At 51.5% G+C, this 24153-nt stretch overlaps 1 protein-coding gene across 1 annotated transcript in view; it reads right to left on the bottom strand.

Moving 5' to 3' along the window:
- Window positions 1–24153, bottom strand: part of MYO15A (myosin XVA) — a 168957-nt gene that overhangs the window by 1233 nt on the left and 143571 nt on the right. Inside the window, 11 exon segments of the mRNA XM_060260643.1 lie at window positions 2535–2549; window positions 5992–6132; window positions 10227–10360; window positions 12973–13106; window positions 16074–16207; window positions 19659–19819; window positions 20002–20098; window positions 21339–21416; window positions 22410–22456; window positions 22459–22503; window positions 22794–22924. Coding sequence (XP_060116626.1) covers window positions 2535–2549; window positions 5992–6132; window positions 10227–10360; window positions 12973–13106; window positions 16074–16207; window positions 19659–19819; window positions 20002–20098; window positions 21339–21416; window positions 22410–22456; window positions 22459–22503; window positions 22794–22924 — 1117 coding nt within the window.

Raw genomic sequence — 24153 nt, 5'->3', positions numbered from 1 at the left:
TACTACTAAAGGACTGTGCAAGCACCAGTCGTTTCCGACTCTGGGGTGACGTTGTTTTCACAGCGTTTTCATGGCAGCCTTTTTATGGGGTGGTTTGCCCTTGCCTTCCCCAGTCATCTACGCTTTCCCGCCAGCAAGCTGGGGACTCATTTTACCAACCCTGGAAGGATGGAAGGCTGAGTCAACCTCGAGCCGGCGACCTGAAAACGCAGCTTCCGCCGGGGATCGAACTCAGTACTGCAGCTTTAACACTGCGCCACGGGGCTCTATTATACAGAGGAAAGGTCCCCTGTGCAAGCGCCAGTCATTTCCGACTCTGGGGTGACGCTGCTTTCACAACGTTTTCACAGCGGACTTTTTACAGGGCGGTTTGCCGTTGCCTTCCCCAGTCATCTACTCAGGCTGGGTCCTCATTTGAGCCACCTCGGAAGGATGGAAGGCTGAGTCAACCTTCAGCCGGCTACCTGAACCCAGCTTCCTACTATGAAATGAAAATGAAATACTACAGGCAGACTAATGCAAGTACCCATCTTGATCTACACTTGATGTACCGTATTTTTCGGACCATAAGACGTACTTCCCCCCCCCCAAAAAAAAGTGGGGGGGAAAGTGTGTGCGTCTTATGGAGCGAAGGGACGATAGGGCGTGCCTTCCTCCGGGGGGGGGGGGCGATCCGCTGCCTCCGCCTCTGATCCTGGCGCTTCCCCCCGCGCCTGCCTGCCTGGCTCCAGCTCTGCTTCCAGCAAGCGCTGGGATCGCTCCACGCTGCCCCCACCGCAAACCCAGCGCTTCGCGAGCGCCGGCTGCGGTGGGGGCAGCGTGCTTCCTCCGTGCCTGTCTGCCTGGCTCCAGCTCTGATGCTTACAGCAAGCGCCGGGATCGGAGGGCTGAGGGAGCGATCCCGGCGCTTGCTGTAAGCGTCACAGCTGGAGCCAGGCAGACAGGCACGGAGGAAGCACGCTGCCCTCTCCGCAGCCGGCGCTCGCGAAGCGCTGGGTTTGCGGTGGGGGCAGCGTGGAGCGATCCCAGCTCTTCCTGGAAGAAGCTGGAGCCAGGCAGGCAGGCGCGGGGGAAGCGCTGGGATTGGAGGCGGAGGCAGCGGATCGCCCCCAAGGAGGAAGGTGCGTCTTATGGTCCGGAGTGTCTTATGGACCGAAAAATACGGTGTATCTACAGCTCGATCTATATTCTTCATGTATCTAAAATAGTGAGCAGAGACTCACAACAGCTCCTCCCCTGCCACAAATGTTAGTCTTGAAGGTGCTACTGGACTTTGGTTCTTTTCTGCTGCTACTGAGAGACTAACCCAGGTACCCATCTCGATCTTTCCCCCAACCATTGGGTGTTTTTACACTGACGGTTTGTGACTCTCTATCACCGCATTGGAAACTCACCTTTTACATTACCTAACGTTCTCACAACTGTTTTGCATCGTCGCTGCCCGCAGCATCGACATTTGTTTCGGTGAGATGAGTTCTGGCGCTGCCGCTGCAACGTTTTCCCTCAAAACTAGTTTCGATCCGGCCATTTCTCTACAGGCGTTTCAAACTTGTATTGCAGAAGTTTTCATGCGTTTTAAAAGACTCCTCCAAAAGCCGCAAGGTGCAGTCATTTGCATGAGAACTGACAGCGCTTGAAATTTTGACATATCATTGCTTGCCTCGTCTTGTAATTTAAATGTGTATTGTTTTTGCAGCGTTGACACGATTTCCAAAGCCATCGTATGCATTTAACGAAGCCCTGGTATTCCGTCTGCCCTCTGATCAGAGACCCACCCCCCCCACCCAAAATTGAAATCCTTTCAGTAGGAAATATAAAAGTTCGGCTACGCAAAATGAGCAGAGCAAATCCACCAATGTAAAAGGGAAATAATTAAAGCTGAACGGTGGCAGGCAATTTGAAGACTCTAAAACTCTGGATCAAACCGAATGTAAAAACACCCAATCCCATTCATTGCCACGATTTGCCCACCTTTGCTCCGTCCGATGAGAAGCCTGCTTTGGTACAATCTTTCCTTAAAGCCAAAGCAGGTTAGCCCACCGTGTGGACAGGAAAGGTGGATTTTCAAATTTCTCCGCCCTCGCTGGAACCGTTCCACCCCTACCACACCACCAGTGGACTTATTCCTAATGGTAGTGGTTATATTCCTTTAAGAAGGCCCAGACGCCAACAGGAAATCATCACCGTGTGGAAACAACCGTAGTTTTTGATTTTTGCGACGAGGGAGATGTGGAAGAATTAAAATGCATAAATCCACCTCGGAGAACAGAGCACGGTGCAACATTTTGGAAAGGCAGGCTCATCTGTAACCCAGCAGGCGGGGTTCCACATTTTTTGTTAATCACTTGTGCTTTCTCTCGAGGTGAGGCCGAATTCCTGCCCCACCGAGTCATCTTAATGTTTCTCCCTCGCCCCAAAAATACACACAGGGGCCCCAAATGCAAGAGGCTCCAAAGGGTTTACTGGAATCGCACGCGGCCCTTTCCCGGATACGAATCACAGAGCTTGCATTACGCCACGGGAAAGCTACCTACCATCTGAAGGTTAAGCTTCAGAGAAGCAGCGGAGAGAACCAGGACAAAGAGACAGGAAGAGACAGGAGGAAGAGGAGGAGGAGAGAAGGGAGAATTATGTAAATTATAGGCATAATCACAGCAGATCACAATGTTTCCAACAAAGCGTAGCTTGCATAATAATTGTCAAGTTTGTGCCGGATCAGGAGGGGGTTTTTTTGGCCAAGAAATGCCTTTGTAGCAAAGGCAAGCTAAATAAAGCCAAAGAGACCAAGGCATTCTGCTTGTGATATTCTGTCATTCTATTTTCAGATTGCTTGATTTTTGTTTTTAAAGCAACGATTGCAAAATTTTACATGGGTGAACGTCAAGATCTAATCTTGGTCCTTTCCCCTCGGAGTAGGGTTGCCAGCTTTCGGTAGGGATTTTTAAAAATTATTTTATTGTTATCATTGTATTTATTTATAATATTTATTAGCTGCCCATCTTCCTTATAACAGCCCCGTGGCGGAGTGGTAAAGCTGCAGTCAAAGCTCTCTGCTCATGACTGAGTTCAATCCCGGCGGAAGCTGGGTTCAGGTCGCTGGCTCAAGGTTGACTCAGCCTTCCATCCTTCTGAGGTCGGTCAAATAGGACCCAGCTTGCTGGGGGCGGGGGGAGTGCAGACAACTGGGGAAGGCATTGGCAAACCACCCCGTAAAAAGTCTGCTTTGAAAACGTCGTGATGCGACGTCACCCCAGAGTCAGAAACGACGGGTGCTTGCACAGGGGTCTACCTTTTCTTCCTTATGCAACTCGAGACAGCTTAAAGGTAAAGGTAGTCCCCTGTGCAAGTACCAGTCATTTCCGACTCTGGGGTGACGTCGCATCACGACATTTTCATGGCAGACTTTTTATGGGGTGGTTTGCCATTGCCTTCCCCAGTTATCTGCACTTCCCCCCCAGCAAGCTGGATACTCATTTTGCCAACCTCGGAAGGATGGAAGGCTGAGCCAACCTTGAGCTGGCGACCTGAACCCAGCTTCCGCCAGGATCGAAAGGTCATGAGCAGAGGGCTCCGACTGCAGTACTGCAGCTTTACTACTCTGCGCCACAGGGCTCCTCGAGACAGCTTACAATATAGCTAAAATAAAATACATTAAAACCTAAATTTAAAGTCACAGTTTAGGGGACTGCTAGTAACGTAGCTGAATGTGATCCAAAATAAAACCAACTGCCATGTAAAAGAACGAAAGCGAGGGGGGCCTGGTGCACCTTGCTGAGGAAGTTGTTCCACAGTTGTGGGGCTGCCACCAAAAAGGCCCTGTCTCACATACCCTCCAAAACAAGCTTCTTTGACTGATGGGACAGTCAGGAGGGTGTCTCTTAGTGATCTTAATTCCTGGGCAGGATTAGGGGGATAGAGCCTGAAGAGGGCACTTCCCCTGAAGAAAATGGAAGTTTTGGAGGATGGACTTTATGGCATTACACTCTACACGCAGGGGTGTCAAACATGCAGCTTGGGGGCTGAATCAGGCCCCCGGAGGGCTCCTATCAGGCCCCCGAGGAGCTGTCTGTCATCTGCTTCCTTCTCCCTATATTTTGCTTCCTTCTGCATCGCAGCTTGTTTTGCAAGGCTTGCTCAATCGCACAGGAGCTACAGAGCAAAACCTCTATTTTCCCCATTGGCTGAGGCTCCTCCATTGGGGAGGAAGGGGAGAGGGAGAGCTAGCTTTGCCAGGCTCTCTCAATTGCACAGCAGAGCTACTGAGCCAAGCCTCTCTTTCTTCTACTGACTGAGGATGATGATGATGATATTGGATTTATATCCCATCCTATACTCTGAATCTCAGAGTCTCAGAGCGGTCACAATCTCCTTTACTTCCCCTCCCCCACACACACAACAGACACCTTGTGAGGTGGGTGGGACTGAAAGCGCTCTCCCAGAAGCCACCCTTTTAAGGACAACCTCTGCCAGAGCTATGGCTGACCCAAGGCCATTCCAGCAGGTGCAAGTGGAGGAGTGGGGAATCCAACCCGGTTCTCCCAGATAAGAGAGCTATGGCTGACCCAAGGCCATTCCAGCAGGTGCAAGTGGAGGAGTGGGGAATCAAACATGGTTCTCCCAGACAAGAGAGCTATGGCTGACCCAAGGCCATTCCAGCAGCTGCAAGTGGTGCAGTGGGGAATCAAACCCGGTTCTCCCAGATAAGAGAGCTCTGGCTGACCCAAGGCCATTCCAGCAGGTGCAAGTGTGGGAGTGGGGAATCAAACCCGGTTCTCCCAGATAAGAGAGCTCTGGCTGACCCAAGGCCATTCCAGCAGGTGCAAGTGGGGGAGTGGGGAATCAAACCCGGTTCTCCCAGATAAGAGAGCTCTGGCTGACCCAAGGCCATTCCAGCAGGTGCAAGTGGGGGAGTGGGGAATCAAACCCGGTTCTCCCAGATAAGAGAGCTCTGGCTGACCCAAGGCCATTCCAGCAGGTGCAAGTGGGGGAGTGGGGAATCAAACCCGGTTCTCCCAGATAAGAGAGCTCTGGCTGACCCAAGGCCATTCCAGCAGGTGCAAGTGGGGGAGTGGGGAATCCAACCCGGTTCTCCCAGATAAGAGAGCTATGGCTGACCCAAGGCCATTCCAGCAGGTGCAAGTGGAGGAGTGGGGAATCAAACATGGTTCTCCCAGATAAGAGAGCTATGGCTGACCCAAGGCCATTCCAGCAGCTGCAAGTGGTGCAGTGGGGAATCAAACCCGGTTCTCCCAGATAAGAGAGCTCTGGCTGACCCAAGGCCATTCCAGCAGGTGCAAGTGGGGGAGTGGGGAATCAAACCCGGTTCTCCCAGATAAGAGAGCTCTGGCTGACCCAAGGCCATGCCAGCAGGTGCAAGTGGAGGAGTGAGGAATCAAACCCGGTTCTCCCAGATAAGACAGCTATGGCTGACCCAAGGCCATTCCAGCAGCTTCCTTTGCCCCGTTCCCTGGATCCCATGGGAGAAATACAAAGAAAGCACCTTTAAGGCCAATGAGTGCTAACATTTTAAGTTTTAAAAATATATATATTTGTGTTTGTGTCCTTTATCTCTGTGGTATCCCTATGGTATGTCTGCTACCTGATCTTAAATAGGTCCACACCTGGCCCAGCTTGACATGGCCCCGCCCCACAAGGTCTCATTTATGTCAGATCCGGCCCTCACAACAAATGAGTTTGACACCCGTGCTCTGCCGCGGTCTCTCACCAAACTCTCCTCGGTTCCACCTCCCAAATCTCCAGGAATTTCCCAGCCCTGACTTGGCAGCCCGACCTCTAGTCCTGAATCACCTCTAATTTCCCCCCAAATCCTTCCAACGTTTTCCCCAAAGGATGGTTTTCCAATAAGTGCCTTGAATTTTGCCTTGGGCAAAACGTCAGCGGCAATGTTCAGATTGGGGAGCGTCGAAGCCGACCAGGGCTTTCCTGCCAGGGACCCCGAACCTCTTGGGACAAGCGTTTCCCCCATCGTACCTGCTCCAGTTGCAACTGGGTAACTTTTTGCGACATCAAGTCCCCCAGCATGATCTCGACGTAGGGGTAGCTGGATCCAGCCGAGGGGCGCTGGGTGCGGGTCGACTGGATCTCCTTCAGCGAGAAGATGGCAATTGGTTCCTGATGGAAGAAGAAGACGACTGCAGATTTATATCCCGCCCTTCTCTCTGAATCAGAGTCTCAGAGCGGCTTACAATCTCCTCTATCTTCCTCCCCCACAACAGACACCCTGTGAGGTGGGTGGGGCTGAGAAGAAGAGGAAGAAGACTGCAGATTTATATCCCGCCCTTCTCTCTGAATCAGTCTCAGAGCGGCTTACAATCTCCTATATCTTCCTCCCCCACAACAGACACCCTGTGAGGTGGGCGGGGCTGAGAAGAAGAGGAAGAAGACTGCAGATTTATATCCCGCCCTTCTCTCTGAATCAGTCTCAGAGCGGCTTACAATCTCCTATATCTTCCTCCCCCACAACAGACACCCTGTGAGGTGGGCGGGGCTGAGAAGAAGAGGAAGAAGACTGCAGATTTATATCCCACCCTTCTCTCTGAATCATTCTCAGAGCGGCTTACAATCTCCTCTATCTTCCTCCCCCACAACAGACATCCTGTGAGGTGGGTGAGGCTGAGAAGAAGAGGAAGAAGACTGCAGATTTACATCCCGCCCTTCTCTCTGAATCAGAGTGCCTTACAATCTCCTATATCTTCCTCCCCCACAACAGACACCCTGTGAGGTGGGTGGGGCTGAGAAGAAGAGGAAGAAGACTGCAGATTTATATCCCGCCCTTCTCTCTGAATCAGTCTCAGAGCGGCTTACAATCTCCTATATCTTCCTCCCCCACAACAGACACCCTGTGAGGTGGGTGGGGCTGAGAAGAAGAGGAAGAAGACTGCAGATTTATATCCCGCCCTTCTCTCTGAATCAGTCTCAGAGCGGCTTACAATCTCCTTTATCTTCTCCCCCCACAACAGACATCCTGTGAGGTGGGTGGGGCTGAGAGAGCTCTCACAGCAGCTGCCCTTTCAAGGACAACTCCTGTGGAAGCTATGGCTGACCCAAGACCATTCCAGCAGCTGTAAATGGCACAGTGGGGAATCAAACCCGGTTCTCCCAGATAATAATAAGACACTGGATTTATATCCTGCCCACCACTCTGAATCTTGGAGTCTCCTTTATCTTCTCCCCCCACAACAGACACCCTGTGAGGTATGTGGAGCTGAGAGAGATCTCCCACAAGCTGCCCTTTCAAGAACAACTCTGAGATAGCTGTGGCTGACTCAAGGCCATTCAACAGCAGCAAGTGCAGGAGTGGGGAATCAAACCCAGTTCTCCCAGATAAGAGTCCACACACTTAACCACTACACCAAACTGGCTCACCAAACTGGAGGGAGCAGATCCTGTTTAGAACTTGGCCACCCGAGCACAGGACGATCACTTGGGGAGGGGAATCTTTTGGGTGGTGGGAGGCTTTTTTTGACGGACTCAATCCCTGCAAGGAACGTGCAGTTAGGGCCTTCTGGCGCTCGAGTAGGCTTGCCAGTCCCCAGGTCCCAGTGGGGGTTCTTCCGCTTTCCCAGGCTCCTTCCCACCCCCAGTCAGCTGGCTGGCGGGGGGATGCCCCGCCCCCAGAGGACCATGTGACTTTCCACCTCCGGAGGCTTCAGTCTCCGATTGAAAGGCTTCCTCTTGGGATGGGGTGTCTGTGTTACTTTGGAGAAGTTGGCAGCAACTTGTGAGTAGAGAGGACAATCCCTCGCTTCAGTCGCCAGAAACGAAGCGGGGAGGGAAACGTCTGCTGAGCACTTCATTATTCCCTATGTGGAGATCAATTCTCATAGGGTGTAATGAGCAATTGATCTGGAGGTTTTGGGGGCTCTGGGGGAGCTGTTTTTTGAGTTAGAGGCACCAAATTTTCAGTATAGTATTTAGTGCCTCTTCCCAAAGTACTCCCCAAGTTTCAAAACGATCAGACCAGGGGGTCCAATTCTGTGAGCCCCAGAAGAAGGTGCACCTATCCATTATTTCCTATGGAAGGAAGACATTTAAAAAGGTCCCTTTAAATGACATTTCCTATGGAAGGAAGACATTTAAAAAGGTCCCTTTAAATGTCCCTTTAAATGTGATGGCCAGAACTCCCTTGGAGTTCAATGATGCTTGTCACACCCTTGTTCCTGGCTCCACCCCCAAAGTCCCCAGATATTTCTTGAATTGGACTTGCCAACCCTACGCTCGAGGCAATGCTAACTTCTGGCACCGCCCTCTGCACTGATAACGTCACTGAGTCACACGCTGGGGCACCCAATTTGATGCCCCCCAGAAGGCCGGCGCCCTAGGCAATTGCCTAGTTTGCCTAGTGGTGGGGCCGGCTGGGAACTCTATTGTTCCCTATGGAGACCTTTTTCCCATAGAAAATAATTGAGAATTGATCCGTGGGTATCCGGGGTTCGGGGGGGGCTGTTTTTTGAGATAGAGGCACCTTCGTTTCAGTATAGCATCCAGTGCCTCTCCCCAAAATACCCCTCAAGTTTCAAAAGGATTGGACTGGGGGGTCCAATTCTATGAGCCCCAAAAGAAGGTTCCCCCATCCTTCATTATTTGCAATGAAGGGAAGGCATTTAAAAGGAGCACAGTCCCTTTAAATGTGATGGCCAGAACTCCCTTTGGAGTTCAGTTATGCTTGTTACACCCTTGCTTCTGGCTCCACCCCAAAGTCTCCTGGCTCCACCCCCAATGTTTCCTGGCTCCACCCCAATGTTTCCTGGCTCCACCCCCAATGTTTCCTGGCCCCACCCCCAATGTTTCCTGGCTCCACCCCCAATGTTTCCTGGCTCCACCCCAGTCTCCTGGCTCCACCCCCAATTTTTCCTGGCTCCACCCCAAAGTCTCCTGGCTCCACCCCAAAGTCTCCTGGCTCCACCCCAATTTTTCCTGGCTCCACCCCAATGTTTCCTGGCTCCACCCCAATGTCTCCTGACTCCCCCCAATGTCTCCTGGCTCCACCCCAATGTTTCCTGGCTCCACCCCAATGTCTCCTGACTCCCCCCAATGTCTCCTGGCTCCACCCCAAAGTCTGCTGGCTCCACCCCAATGTTTCCTGGCTCCACCCCAATGTTTCCTGGCTCCACCCCAATGTCTCCTGACTCCCCCCAATGTCTCCTGACTCCCCCCAACGTCTCCTGGCTCCACCCCCAACGTCTCCTGGCTCCACCCCAATGTCTCCTGGCTCCACCCCAATGTCTCCTGACTCCACCCCAATGTCTCCTGGCTCCACCCCCAATTTTTCCCGGCTCCACCCCCAACGTCTCCTGGCTCCACTCCAATGTCTCCTTGCTCCACCCCAAAGTCTCCTGGCTCCATCCCCAAATCTCCTGGCTCCACCCCAATGTTTCCTGGCTCTACCCCAATGTCTCCTGGCTCCACCCCAATGTCTCCTGACTCCACCCCAATGTCTCCTGGCTCCACCCCCAACGTCTCCTGGCTCCACCCCAATGTCTCCTGGCTCCACTCCAATGTCTCTTTGCTCCACCCCAAAGTCTCCTGGCTCCACCCCCAAAGTCTCCTGGCTCCATCCCCAAAGTCTCCTGGCTCCACCCCAATATTTCCTGGCTCCACCCCAATGTCTCCTGCCTCCACCCCAATGTCTCCTGACTCCACCCCAATGTCTCCTGGCTCCACCCCCAATGTCTGCTGGCTCCACCCCCAAAGTCTCCAGATATTTCTTGAATTGGACTTGGCAACCCTAACTCTGGTCCAAAACGGAAGCCTATTTTTCTTGGAAAAATGGGCAGGGCCAAGTGCAGCTTTGGCCCAGCAAGGCTTCTGATTGGCCATTGGAGCGAGGCTTCTGACTGGCCATTGGAGCTTTGGCCCAGTGAGGCTTCTGATTGGCCACGGCTGCCATCACAGCATAAGGATCTTCATGGCATGACTGAAATACGCAATGGCAGCCATTTTGTGGCTGGCTCTGCCTCCTACGGCAGCCATTTTGTGGCTGCGCCCACCACGGTGTGTCAGAATTTCTAAAGTGCCCACAGCCTCCAAAGGGTTGGGGACTCCTGTCTTAAAGCATCAGAGAATCACCTGATAGATGGTCCTGGCCTCCCCAACGCAGCAATCCTCCCCCCCCGCCCCTCAACCGTATTTAGGAGGAGACATCCAAGTCACACCCCGCAGAACCGAGGCCCCTGGGGTGTCAGGAAAGAGCCGACAGCGCCTACGTGGGTTTCTTTGTTCAGGAAGTTGAGTCCATTCTGGTTCACGGCCAAGATGCACGGGGAGACGATGGCGTTGTTGCTGCAGCTCTGGACGTAGAAGAAGGATGAGCCAAACATGGGGAAGGCACTCAGCAGACCTGTGCGCAAGAATAGGCCGTAAGTCGTCTACAACGCCACGGTGACCACTTCCAGGAAAACAATTAAGCAGCCCAGGAGGCAAAAGACTTCGATTGATTCCGCACTAGCCTTATCCCGGTCTCACACTCCTCTCCTCTGCAGTGCTGCTGTTTGACTTCGCACATACCACGGGGCTGTAACTCACTCCGTCTCTTTCCTGCAGTGAGCAGAAACCGGTTTTCAGAGGATCTTGCTTGCCGCGGGAAAGAGGCGGAACGAGTCGCAGCCTTGCGGCAGCCTGTGCAAAATCCAACAAAAGCCCCGCCGAGAAGAGGAGTGTGAGACTGGGACAAGGCGAGTGGGGAATCAGGCCTTGTTTCATTGAACATATGAACCTCTGAAGCTGCCTTCTACTGAATCAGACCCTCCTTGGTCCATCCAAGTCAGTCTTGTCCACTCAGACTGGCAGCGGCTCTCCAGGGTCTCAAGCTGAGGTTTTTCTCACCTACTTGCCTGGACCCTTTTTTGGAGATGCCAGGGATTGAACCTGGGACCTTCTGCTTCCCAAGCAGATGCTCTACCACTGAGCCACCGTCCCTCCCTTAATAACAGAACCTATGAAGCTGCCTTATACTGAATCAGACCCTTGGTCCATCAAAGTCAGTATTGTCTTCTCAGACTGGCAGCGGCTCTCCAGGGTCTCAAGCTGAGGTTTTTCTCACCTACTTGCCTGGACCCTTTTTTGGAGATGCCGGGGATTGAACCTGGGACCTTCTGCTTCCCAAGCAGATGCTCTACCACCGAGCCACCGTCCCTCCCTTATATATGAAGCTGCCTTATACTGAATCAGACCCTCGGTCCATCAAAATCAGTATTGTCTACTCAGACTGGCAGCGGCTCTCCAGGGTCCCAAGCTGAGGTTCTTCACGCCTATTTGCCTGGACCCTTTTTTAGTTGGAGATGCCGGGGATTGAACCTGGGACCTTCTGCTTCCCAAGCAGATGCTCTACCACTGAGCCACCATCCCTCCCCTTAGACATATGAACGTATGAAGCTGCCTTCTACTGAATCAGACCCTCGGTCCATCCAAGTCAGTCTTGTCTACTCAGACTTGCAGCCGCTTTCCAGGGTCTCAAGCTGAGGTTTTTCACGCCTACTTGCCTGGAGCCTTTTTAGTTGGAGATGCCGGGGATTGAACCTGGGACCTTCTGCTTCCCAAGCAGATGCTCTACCACTGAGCCACCGCCCCTCCCCAAATTGAATCGCTTATTCAAACTACAGATTCTCAACATGGTGCCCACGGGCGTCGCCCACTGACACCTTTCCCAGGGCCCGTCAAGTGTTTTAACAAAATGACCATGGCCAAATGGGGTTTTTGCTAGGTTGCCAATCCCCAGTTGGGGGGGGTAGGGGATCCCCCAGTTTGGAGGCCCTCCCTCCTGCTTCAGGGTCATCAGAAAGTGGGAGGGGGGGGAGGGAAATGTCTACGGGGCACTCCATTATTCCCTATGGAGACCAATTCCCATAGAGCATAATGGAAAATTGATCTACAGGTATCTGGGGCTCTGGGGAGGCTGTTTTTTGAGGTAGAAGCACCAGATTTTCAGCATCGCGTCCGGTGCCTTGTCTCAAAACACACCCCCAAGTTTCAAAAAGATTGGACCAGGGGGTCTAATTCTATGAGCCCCCTAAAAAGGTGCCCCTGAGCTTCCTTATTCCACATGGAGGGAAGGCATTCAAAAGTTGTGCGGTCCCTTTAAATGTGATGGCCAGAGCTCCCTTTGTCCCACCCTTGCTCCTGGCTCCACCCTCAAAGTCTCCTGGCTCCACCCTCAAAGTCTCCTGGCTCCACCCTCAAAGTCTCCTGGCTCCACCCTCAAAGTCCCCAGATATTTCTTGAGTCAGACTCGGCAACCCTAGTAGTATCACTTCAATTAAAGACAACGGCAGCCGATTCAGTGCAGGGCACCGGTTAGAGAGCTGGACTGGGAGACCGAGGTTCAAATCCTGATTTGCTTTGGGGCCCCCACTGGGAAGAAAAGTGGGGCAGAACTACCTTAATCAATAAATAACAGAGTTAATTTATGGCACTTGTTTTGACAAAGGATGGCTATGCCCAGGGTTCCCAGCTCTGACTTGAAAGTTATCTGGGGACTTTGGGGGTGGAGCCAGGAGACTTCGGGGGTGGAGCCAGGGTGTGACAAGCACCACTGAACTCCAAAGGGAGTTCTGGCCGTCACATTTAAAGGGACCGCACTCCTTTTAAATGCCTTCCCTCCACTGGAAATAATGAAAGATAGGAACACCTTCTTTCTGGGGCTCATAGGATTGGACCCCCTGGTCCAATCTTTTTGAAACTTGGAGGGTGTTTTGAGCAGAGGTGCCAGATTCTATGCAGGAAAATGCGGTGCCTTTACCTCGAAAAACAGGGGGCCCCCAGCTCCAGATCCCCACAGATCAATTATCCATTATGCCCTATGGGAATTTGTCTCCATAACTCGAGAGTAAGTCCTATCCAACGAAGCAGGATTTCCTCTGGAGTGCCGTTGTCTCTGGCTCGGGTTAGGCAGGCACGATCCTCCCCCCTCCCACCAGAGCAGCCCAACGACCCTGCGGAGTGGTCGTGTCTTACCCAGGAACTGCGCCCGAGCTTGGTGGGCGCTCAACGCCACGGTCTGCTGCGTGTGTTGCGAGACCACATCCAGCCACGTCTGGGCCGTCAGGAGGTGATAGAGCTGGGGAGGGATGGAATCCTGGACCTCTCGTCTTGGGAGGAGGGAAGGGGGAGAAAATTAAGGAGAGATCACAGGCAATCCAGGGGAAACCGGCAGAAAATACGAAAGACCCGGGCTTTTTTTTTTTTGCGCAGCAGGAACTTCTTTGCATAAAGTCCTTCTTCACCCAAAGGGTGATTAACATGTGGAATTCACTTCCGCAGGAGGTGGTGGCAGCTGCTAGCATAGACAGCTTCAAGAGGGGATTGGATATGCATATGGAGCAGAGGTCCATCAGTGGCTATTAGCCACAATATTTTACTGAAACTATCTGGGCCAGTGATGTTCTGTATTCTTGGTGCTGGGGGGAGGGCAAAGTGGAAGGGCTTCTAGCCCCACTTGTGAACCTCCTTTTTTTTTGGCCACTGTGTGGTGCAGAGTGTTGGACTGGATGGGCCATTGGCCTGATCCAACATGGCTTCTCTTATGTTCTTATATAACACAGAGTGTTGGACTGGACGGGCCATTGGCCTGATCCAACATGGCTTCTCTTATGTGACACAGAAAGTTGAACTGGATGGGCCATTGGCCTGATCAAACATGGCCTCTCTTATGTTCTTATGTGTGACACAGAGTGTTGTACTGGATGGGCCATTGGCCTGATCCAACATGGCTTCTCATGTTCTTATGTGTGACACAGAGTGTTGGACTGGATGAGCCATTGGCCTGATCCAACATGGCTTCTCTGATGTTCTTATGTGTGACACAGAGTGTTGGACTGGATGGGCCAATGGCCTGATCCAACACGGCTTCTCATGTTCTTATGTGTGACACAGAGTGTTGGACTGGATGGGCCAATGGCCTGATCCAACACGGCTTCTCATGTCCTGATGTGTGACACAGAGTGTTGGACTGGATGGGCCAATGGCCTGATCCAACATGGCTTCTCATGTTCTTATGTGACACAGAGTGTTGGACTGGATGGGCCAATGGCCTGATCCAACACGGCTTCTCATGTTCTTATGTGTGACACAGAGTGTTGGACTGGATGGGCCAATGGCCTGATCCAACATGGCTTCTCATGTTCTTATGTGACACAGAGTGTTGGACTGGATGGGCCAATGGCCTGATCCAACACGGCTTCTCATGTTCTTATGTGTGACAGAGTGTTGGACTGGATGGGCCAATGGCCTGATCCAACATGGCTTCTCTTATGTTCTTCTGTGACACAGAGTGTTGGACTGGATGGGCCATTGGCCTGATTCAACATGGCTTCTCTTATGTTCTTCTGTGACACAGAGTGTTGGACTGGATGGGCCATTGGCCTGATCCAACAGGGCTTCTCTTATGTTCTTATGTGACACAGAGTGTTGGACTGGATGGGCCATTGGCCTGATCCAACATGGCTTCTCTTATGTTCTTCTGTGACACAGAGTGTTGGACTGGATGGGCCATTGGCCTGATCCAACATGGCTTCTCTGATGTTCTTATGTGACACAGAGTGTTGGACTGGAGGGGCCACTGGCCTGATCCAACATGGCTTCTCTTATGTTCTTATGTGAGACAGAGTGTTGGACTGGATGGGCCATTGGCCTGATCCAACATGGCTTCTCTTATGTTCTTATGTGACACAGAGTGTTGGACTGGAGGGGCCATTGGTCTGATCCAACATGGCTTCTCTGATGTTCTTATGTTCATATTAGGCCCCGCCCCACTGATGTAGCCAATCCTCCAAGAGCTTATGGTAGGCCCTGTAAGAAGAGCCCTGTAAGCTCTTGGAGGATTGGCAACATAAGAGGGGTGTGGCCTAATATGCAAAGGAGTTCCTGCTACAAAAAAAGCCCTGCTAAAGACCTCGTTGAAGCCTGAGCCACACTGGATACGTGGCATGAGGTGGATCTCCTCCTTAGCTCTTCCTAAAGCTTGGAGAGTAGTGATTAGAATGTCAGATGAGGATCTGGGAGACCCAGGTTCGAATCCCTTCCTCCAGTCTGCCTTGGAAACTCAGTGGGTGACCTCAGGCTGGTCACATGCTCCCAGCCCAACCTCCCTCATGGGGACAGGGAAGATGGCGGAAGGGGAAAGGCTGAAGCTCCTTCTCCGTGTGCCATGCTTTCAATTCATTTTGGGAGTCCCCACGGCTTTTTGTTGTAGCAGGAGCTCCTTTGCCTATTAGGCCACACACTCCTGATGTAGCCAATCCTCCGAGAGCTAACAGGGCTTTTAGTTCATAGCCTCCTGTAAGCTCCAGAAGGATTGGCTGCATCACAGGTGCGTGGCCTAATAGGCAAAGGAGTTCCTGCTACAAAAAAAGCCCTAGAAGCCGCACAGGGGAGAGGAGAATCCACCGCTCATGTTTGACAGAGTCGATTCCTGAGTGTCTTCCCATTTGTAACCAGGACTGGCTCGCCCATGGGGCAAACTAGGCATGACGGGAGGGCGTGTGCCGAATTCAGTTCCCCCCCTCCCCGTGCCTGAAGCAACCGCCTGAATTTGCCTCTCCCCCCGCCCCCGTCGCCACCAGCCCCCTCCCTATGCCCAGAGTCCGTATATGGAGTGGGCAGCATACAAATTTAAGGTAAATAAATAAATACAAATTCCCTTCCGCCGCGCTCCACCCCTTCCCCTGAGGAGCGTGCCGCGATGAGGCTGTACCCTGCCGGCTTCAAGGCAGCTGGCATCTGAAAGATTTTTGAAGAGAGAGCTAGAGGAGGCTTCACTCCCCCCTCACTTCTGGTTCCGGAAAGGAGGGGGAATCCTCCTCCAGCTCTCTCTTCAAAAACACTCAGATGCCGGCTGCCTCAAAACTGGTAGGGCCCGGCCTTGTCGTGGTGTGCCCCTCTAATCGATTGGGGGGGACGGTGACGGAGTGCAGCCGTGGAGGGAGGGTGGGAGGCGGGGGCAGCGGGCAGAGAGCTTGCCTGCGGCACTGTGCGCCCTAGGCCCGGCGGTGTTTGCAACTGAGACAGCCCCGTCTCCGAGTTTGTAACTGAGACAGCACCGTCTCCAAGGCACCTACAAGGTAGGCAGGTATACGCTGTCTTTGGCCCGGTGCTGTAGAGCAGCCAGTTTGGAGACCTGCTGCAACTGTTCCTCAGTTGGTTTCACGGACGGGAGTGTGTTGAAGAGCCCTTTGAGGTAGTCTGGGAGCACCTGAGGGTGAGAACGGGACACCTTGAGAAGCGGCATTGTGACACTCTCATTATCATTTATCGTTTTCAGAATTTCCATCCTGCCTTTTTGCCCTTCCAAGGGCCATCGAAACGGCTAACACGTTAGCTAAAAAATTGGCAAAGATGAACAATAAGATGCCAAATAGATGCTGGAAATGTAAAAAACATGAAGGTTCTTTCTACCATATGTGGTGACTGTGAAAGAGCGAAAAAGTATTGGCAGATGATTCAGCAAGAAATTTCTAAGATCTTGGGATAATGAATTCAAGAAAGTTGCAGAGATCTTTCTGTCGGGATTACAAATGGAAAAATTTCCAAAAGAAGATAGAACTGTAATTTGGTACTTGCTTTCAGCTGCTAGGACATTATATGCGCAGTTGTGGAAGCAAGAAGAAATACCAGAGAAATGGATTGGATTATAAAAGTTATGACATGGAGTGAAATGGACAAATTAACAAGAATATTAAGAGACTATGATTTAGAAGTTTTTAAGACGGAGTGGGAAAAGTTTAGAAGATATGTAGAAAAAGAGTGGAAAATAAAAGGACATTGGACAATTTTTGATAATGATTAAGTCCTTAGAAGGAAGAAGATGTAAATTTTTGTTTAATAGTTAAGGGTACATTTAAATATTTGCATTTTAAATAAATAACACCGCGGGGGTCAAGTAACGAGGGGAGGGGTGGGTAGAAAGTAATATATGGGGTAGATAAAAGAAGTGTTTAAAGATGTAACAAATAGATTTATTACCATATGTTACCAATAAAATTGTTTTTAAATATAAAACGGCTAACATGTTAGAACGGGGGTCCCCAGCTTGGTGCCCCAGCTGTAGATACAATGCCCTCATAGTTCCACACACCAGCTTGGGGCAGCACAACATTTGCCAATACATTTCCTGGCACCAAGCAGGTGTTTTTAGAAAAGTGGATGGGGAAAGGTGGGCTTTTGCCCAGCGAGACTTCAGATTGGCTACTGGAGATTTGATGGGCACTGCAGATTTAAAAAAAAAATTGCCTCAGCCGCAGTTGCCACCACAGCTCAAGGATCTTCACGTGTGACTGAAGAGAAGCCGTGGCAGCCATTTTGTGCCCGGCTCCACCACCTGCAGCCGCCGTTTGCGGCAGCCATTTTGGGCTACGCTCACCACATTGTGTGGAGGTACCAAAGTTGACCGCCGGCTCAAAAATCTGGGGGACCCCTGATTTAAAACATGCATAATAAAACCACCCCGCAAGTACTGTGATGACAGTGTGCAACATTTATTTACTACATTTTTATCTCTGCCTTTTCTCCCTTTAGCCGGTACATTGTCTGCCCCGCCTATGCTTTATAGCCTCACAACAACCCTGCGAGGTAAGTTAGGCTGCACAAGACTCTGGCCAAAGGTCATTGGTCAAACATTTATGGCAGAAGGAGGATTCAAATGCAGGTGAATTTGAATCCCTGTAGATACAATGCCCTCATAGTTCCACACATGTGATGCTGGCCATTTGTGACGGGGAAAGTACTCTTTACATCCACCTTCTTTCTATTCCTTTGACTGCAACCTGATGAGAACTGGATCTATTTTAATAAACGTTAAGTTTTCCTTCTTTTGCAATATACTTCTTGGCAGGCCTCGGATTCAGCGGGAGCTCCTGAACCTTTCTGAGAGTTCCACCTTGTCCATTGAATAGTAGGTGCAGCTGCATAACAATCCCTGGAGGAGCTCCACCACCTATTTTTCTACGAAAGGACCCCTGCTTCTTGGGAGATTTATGTACTGCCAGTTAAGAGCCAGTTTGGTGTAGTGATTAAGTGTGAGGACTCTTATCTGGAGAACCGGGTTTGATTGCCCACTCCTCCACTTGCACCTGCTGGAATGGCCTTGGGTCAGGCAGAGCTCTGGCAGAGGTTGTCCTTGAAAGGGCAGTTGCTGTGAGAGTCCTCTCAGCCCCACCCACCTCACAGGGTGTCTGTTGTGGGGAGGAAGATAAAGGAGATTGTGAGCCGCTCTGAGACTCTTCGGAGTGGAGGGTGGGATATAAATCCAATATCATCTTCTTATCTGGGAGAACCGGGTTTGATTGCCCACTCCTCCACTTGCAGCTGCTGGAATGGCCTTGGGTCAGCCATAGCTCTGGCAGAGTTGTCCTTGAAAGGGCAGTTGCTGTGAGAGTCCTCTCAGCCCCACCCACCTCACAGGGTGTCTGTTGTGGGGGAGGAAGATAAAGGAGACTGTGAGCTGCTCTGAGACTCAGAGTGGAGGGCAGAATATAAATCCAGTGTCTTCTCCTTCTTATCTGGGAGAACCAGGTTTGATTCCCCACTGACCTTGAGCCAGCTATAACTCTCACAGAGCTGTCCTTGAAAGGGCAGCTTTTTAAAATGTATTATTATGAGTTTATTTCTATTCCGCCCATTTCCCCATTGGAAGCTCAGGCTTCTGGGAGAGCTCCCTCAGTTCCACCCACGTCACAGGGTGTTTGTTGTGGGATAAAGGAGATGTGAACCACTCTGAGATTGAGAGTGGAGGGTGGGATATAAACCCAGAATCATAATCATGGCGTTTTTTGTAGCAGGAACTCATTTGCATATTAGGCCACACCCTCTTATGTAGCCAATCCTCCAAGAGCTTACAGGGCTCTTCTTACAGGGCCCTACCGTAAGCTCTTGGAGGATTGGCTACATCAGGGGTGTGTGGCCTAATATGCAAAGGAGCTCCTGTTGCAAAAGAAGAAGAAGATATTGGATTTATATCCCGCCCTCCACTCCGAAGAGTCTCAGAGCGGCTCACAATCTCCTTTCCCTTCCTCCCCCACAACAGACACCCTGTGAGGTGGGTGGGGCTGGAGAGGGCTCTCACAGCAGCTGCCCTTTCAAGGACAACCTCTGCCAGAGCTATGGCTGACCCAGGCCATTCCAACAGCTGCAAGTGGAGGAGTGGGGAATCAAACCCGGTTCTCCCAGATAAGAGAGCTCTGCTGACCCAAGGCCATTCCAGCAGCTGCGAGTGGAGGAGTGGGGAATCAAATCCAGTTCTCCCAGATAAGAGAGCTCTGCTGACCCAAGGCCATTCCAGCAGCTGCAAGTGGAGGAGTGTGGGAATCAAACCCGGTTCTCCCAGATAAGAGAGCTATGGCTAACCCAAGGCCATTCCAGCAGGTGCAAGTGGAGGAGTCGGGAATCAAACCCAGTTCTCCAGATAAGAGAGCTCCGGCTGACCCAAGGCCATTCCAGCAGATGCAAGTGGAGGAGTGGGGAATCAAACCCGGTTCTCCCAGATAAGAGTCCGCACACTTAACCACTACACTAAACTGGCTCTCATCGTCATCATCATCTTCTCCTCCTCCTCCTCATGTTTCTACAACTGGACAAAACTCTGCTATATTAACCCAGTATCCCAATAAACGTCCCCTCCCTGCCCCACCTGGTCCAAAAGACCTCACCTGGTTGTAGTGCATGGTTACATACAACTCATTGTCGAATTTCAGCGGCTGGCTCCAAATGACCCGCCGGTACCAGAACATGTAGTCGCTGTCCACTTGTTCCATTTCCATGACCACATCGAGGATGTATTCCTTCTTGTTCAAAGGCCGGACGTTCTGATCTGTGGAGGTGAGCAAGCACAGACCTATTTGGATTTATCCATTTGTTTCATGTACACGGGGCTTTTTTTGTAGCAGGAACTCCTTTGCATATTAGGCTGCACCCCCTGAAGTAACCAATCCTCCAGTGCTAAGCGCCCTGTCAGCTCTTGGAGGATTGGCTCAAAAAGAGGGGTGGACTCACTTTGACTGGTAACGGCAAAGATGATATATTCATTGAAGGCTTCAGGCCGATGGAGTCCCATTTCGTAGCAGATCTCCTCGATCACATCTAGGGCAACCTAGAAAGACAGGGAGGGGAGAGCAAAATCGCGGCATGTTTTTGAAAGGCTAGCCAACCCAATTTCGAAATGCAACATCATTCAAACTTTCAACGACTTAGAACTGTTCCAGAGGCTGGGTGCTGAAAAAAAAGCAATTGAGGTTAGACTACTGCAATGTGCTCCATGTAGGGCTGCCCTTGAGGACTGTTCGGAGACTTCAATCAGTGCAGCAATGCTGCTGTCAGGGTGTTGACTGGAGTGAGTCTTGGGGACATGTTGGCCCACCCACACCGGCTCCCAATTTTTTTACAGCCACATTTCAAGGTGCAGGTGTTGATCTTTAAAACCCTATATGGCAAGGGTGGCCAAACTTCCTTAATGTAAGAGCCACATAGAAGAAACACCAGATGTCTGAGAGCCACAAAACATGAATGTCAGATACTTGAGAGCTGCAAGATATGAAAAGAGGGAGGGGTAGGGAGGGAGGGAGGAAGGAAGGAAGGAGGGGGGGAGGAAGGAAGGAAGGAAAGAGGGAGGGAAGGAAGAAGGAAGGAAGGAAGGAAGAAGGAAGGAAGGAAGGAAGGAAGGAAGGAAGGAAGGAAGGAAGGAAGGAAGGAAGGAAGGAGAGAGGGAGGGGAGAGAGGGAGGGAGGGAAGGAAGGAGGGAAGGAAGGAAGGAAGGAGGGAGGGAGGAAGGAGGGAAGGAAGGAAGGAAGGAAAGAGGGAAGGAAGGAAGGAAAGAGGGAGGGAGGAAGGAAGGAAGGAGGGAGGAAGGAAGGAAGGAGGGAAGGAAGGAGGGAGGGAGGAAGGAGAAAAGGAAGGAAGGAAGGAAGGAAAGAGGGAGGAGGGAGGGAGGGAGGAAGGAAAGAGGGAGGGAGGGAGGGAAGGAAGGAAGGAAGGAAAGAGGGAAGAAGGGAGGAAGGAGGGAGGAAGGAAGGAAGGAAGGAAGGAAGGAAGGAAGGAAGGAAGGAAGGAAGGAAGGAAGAAGGAAGGAAGGAGGGAAGGACAGAGGGAGGAAGAAGGAGGGAAGGAAGGAGGGAAGGAAGGAAGGGGAGGAAGGAGGGAGGAAGGAAGGAGGAGGGAGGAAGGAAAGAGGGAAGGAGGGAGGGAGGAAGGAGGGAGGGAAGGAGGAAGGAAGGAGGGGGGGGGGTGGAAAGAAAGCAACTTTAGATGCCTTGCCTACAGTGCCAAAGGGGCAACCTCCCACCCGGGCCTTTCCAGGGAAGAGCAAGGGCCAGTCCAGCGCAGCCCCTACTCACCGAACACGTTTTGATCTTCAGGTGCTTCTCAATCCCCCCCGGCAAGAGGACCAGCTGGCGCTTCGAGCTCCTTCCAGCCTTTACAGGGAAGGGAAACAGAAAGTGAAATTTGGGCATCATGAGTGACTGTGGAGGCGGTCCAGGGGAAAGAACAATCAAAGCATGTGAAGCAAAAAGAATGGCTGGGTTTGAAGCCGGGTGTAGCTTCTGAATCTGCAGTACCAAGCCCCAGAAAGGAAGATGGCTGAGCCCCCCAGGATCTGGGCAATGTGGTCCCTCAAACACTAGCTGAAGAAAAAGGTAACGATGGTCCCCTGTGCAAGCAGCTGTCATTTCCAACTCAGACTTTGTACGGGGTGGTTTGCCATTGCCTTTCCGGAAACGCTAGCTAGGGGGCGCCCAACTCTCTCGGCCAGGGGTGGCCAAACTCACTTAACAGAAGAGCCACATAGAATAAATGCCAGATGTTTGAGAGCCGCAAGACATGAGCACCAGATGTTCAAGAACGGTAAGATAAGGAAGGGAGGAAGGGAGGTGAAAAGGTGGGAAGGAGAGATGGAAAGAAAGCAACTGTAACTGTAAATGCACAGGGGTGGCCAAACTTGCTTAACATAAGAGCCACATAGAATAAACATCAGATGTTTGAGAGTCACAAGACAAGGGAGGGAGGGAGGGAGGAAGATAAGATGGGGAAAGGGAAGGAAGGAAGGAAGGAAGGAAGGAAGGAAGGAAGGAAGGAAGGAAGGAAGGAAGGAAGGAAGGAAGGAAGGAAGGAAGGAAGGAAGGAAGGAAGGAAAATAGATGGAGAGAGGGAGAGGTGGAAATAAGTAACTTTAAATGCCTTCTTCAAGCTGTTGACTGCTTGGCTTGGAGAAGTGATTTAAAGAGAGAAATTCCTTCTCCAAGCCAGCCGACAGGGCAGTGGGGGCTTCAAGAGCCACACAATATGTGTGAAAGAGCCACATGTAGCTCCTGAGCTGTAGTTTGGCCACCCCTGTCCTAGGTGACTGGCTGGCAATGGACTGCCCCGACAGTATGTCCAGTCCAAAAATTCGTTTTCAGTGCACTCACCACCATGGCTTTGAGCTCCATGTTACCGGGGAATCCACACCTGCCCCAAACTGGAAGGTCTTCCGCAGGTTCTGTTCACAGGCCCTGGCGATGCCTGATGGATGTCAGACAAATCAGAAGGAGAGGGAGGTCATGCGAGCCTTTCCTCCACCATTTATTTCTTCACTCAGCTTTAACAGATAAGCTAGGTAAGGTTGGCAATCCAATGCATTCCCTGCTGTCCTCCTGTCTTTTTTTCAGACCAGGTTCATGGCAATTTAAAAAAAAAAAACCCAACAACTTGAAATATAATTGCTGATACACTGGTAAGTTTTGCTTTCTGACAGAGGGCCCTTTTGGTCCGACATTCTGGTGCCCTTTTGGTCCAGTCTTCTGAAGCCTCACCTTGAAAATGCAAAGTGGGATCGTTGCAGACGTCCTGGAGGAACCACAGAAGGTAAGGTTTGAGGACCTCAGAGCATCTGTAATAAGCACTCAGGATGTAGAGCAGCCTCCACCCTTTCTGGCAGCTGTCCCTACACAAAACACACAACGTTCCATGGAGAACAGACTGTATATTACATGCTTATCAACAATCAGGAGAAGAAGATAGAAGATACTGGATTTATACCCCGCTCTCCACTCCAAAACTCAGAGTCTCAGAGCGGCTCACAATCTCCTTCACTTTCCTCCCCCACAACGGACACCCTGTGAGGTAGGTGGGGCTGAGAGAGCTCTCCCACAAGCTGCCCTTTCAAGGACAACTCCTGCAAGACCGATAGCTGACCCAAGGCCATTCCAGCAGCTGCAAGTGGAGGAGCAGGGAATCAAACCCCGTTCTCCCAGATGAGAGTCCGCACACTTCACCACTATGCCAAACTGGAGGCAAGCTCAGAACATCACCTCCCCCTCTAAATCCTGCTTACACCAAACACAGAAGAAACCAAAGATTTCAGGTTTTCACGGCTGGTAACATCATTAGGGTTTGTAGAATCTTTCGGGCTCAAGTGCCGTGTTCTACTGGAGAACACGGCAGAAAGAAACCCTTTGGAGGGCCCAGGCAACACAGCCTCAGAGGAGGAATCCAACAGATCTAGTACAGATTCTTGCACCGTGGCCAGGCCCGGCATTAGGGATTTTGGAGCCCCAGGACAAACCCCGTGCCCCCCCAGGCCCTTCTCATGCGCACAAAGCGTGCGCAGCCCAATGATGTCACCAGCAATGACATCATTGGGCTGTGCACGCTTCATGCGAATGCTCAGCCCGTCCCTCTCCCGCTTCAAAGGGAAGAAAGAAGGAGGTGGCCTCTTTCCAGGTCCCTCTGAAGCGCGAGAGGGCCAGGCGAGAGACGGGCCACATGTTCTTTCTTCGAGAATGTGCAGCTCAGCCCGCCCCACCACTCGCATGCCCCTCTCCTGCTTCAGAGGGACCCAGAAAGAGGCTGCCTCCTTTCTTCCCAAGAAAGAATGACGCAGCCTCTTCCCATAGAAACATAGAATCATAGAGTTGGAAGGGACCTCCAGGGTCATCTGGTCCAACCCCCTGCACAATGCAGGAAACTCCCCCCAAATTTATAGGATCTTCATTGCCGTCAGATGGCCATCTAGCCTCTGTTTAAAAACCTACAAGGAAGGAGAGCCCACCACCTCCCAAGGAAGCCTGTTCCACTGAGGAACCGCTCTAAACTCACAAACCCCTCCCCCTAAATTCACAGGATCCTCATTGCTGTCAGATGGCCATCTAGCCTCTGTTTAAAAACCTCCAA

This window comes from Heteronotia binoei, chromosome 20, assembly GCF_032191835.1.
Source record: "Heteronotia binoei isolate CCM8104 ecotype False Entrance Well chromosome 20, APGP_CSIRO_Hbin_v1, whole genome shotgun sequence".
In the NCBI taxonomy this organism is placed as follows: Eukaryota; Metazoa; Chordata; class Lepidosauria; order Squamata; family Gekkonidae; genus Heteronotia; species Heteronotia binoei.
The sequence above is the reverse complement of the archived record's forward strand: the minus strand, read 5'-3'. Positions and strand labels throughout refer to the sequence as shown.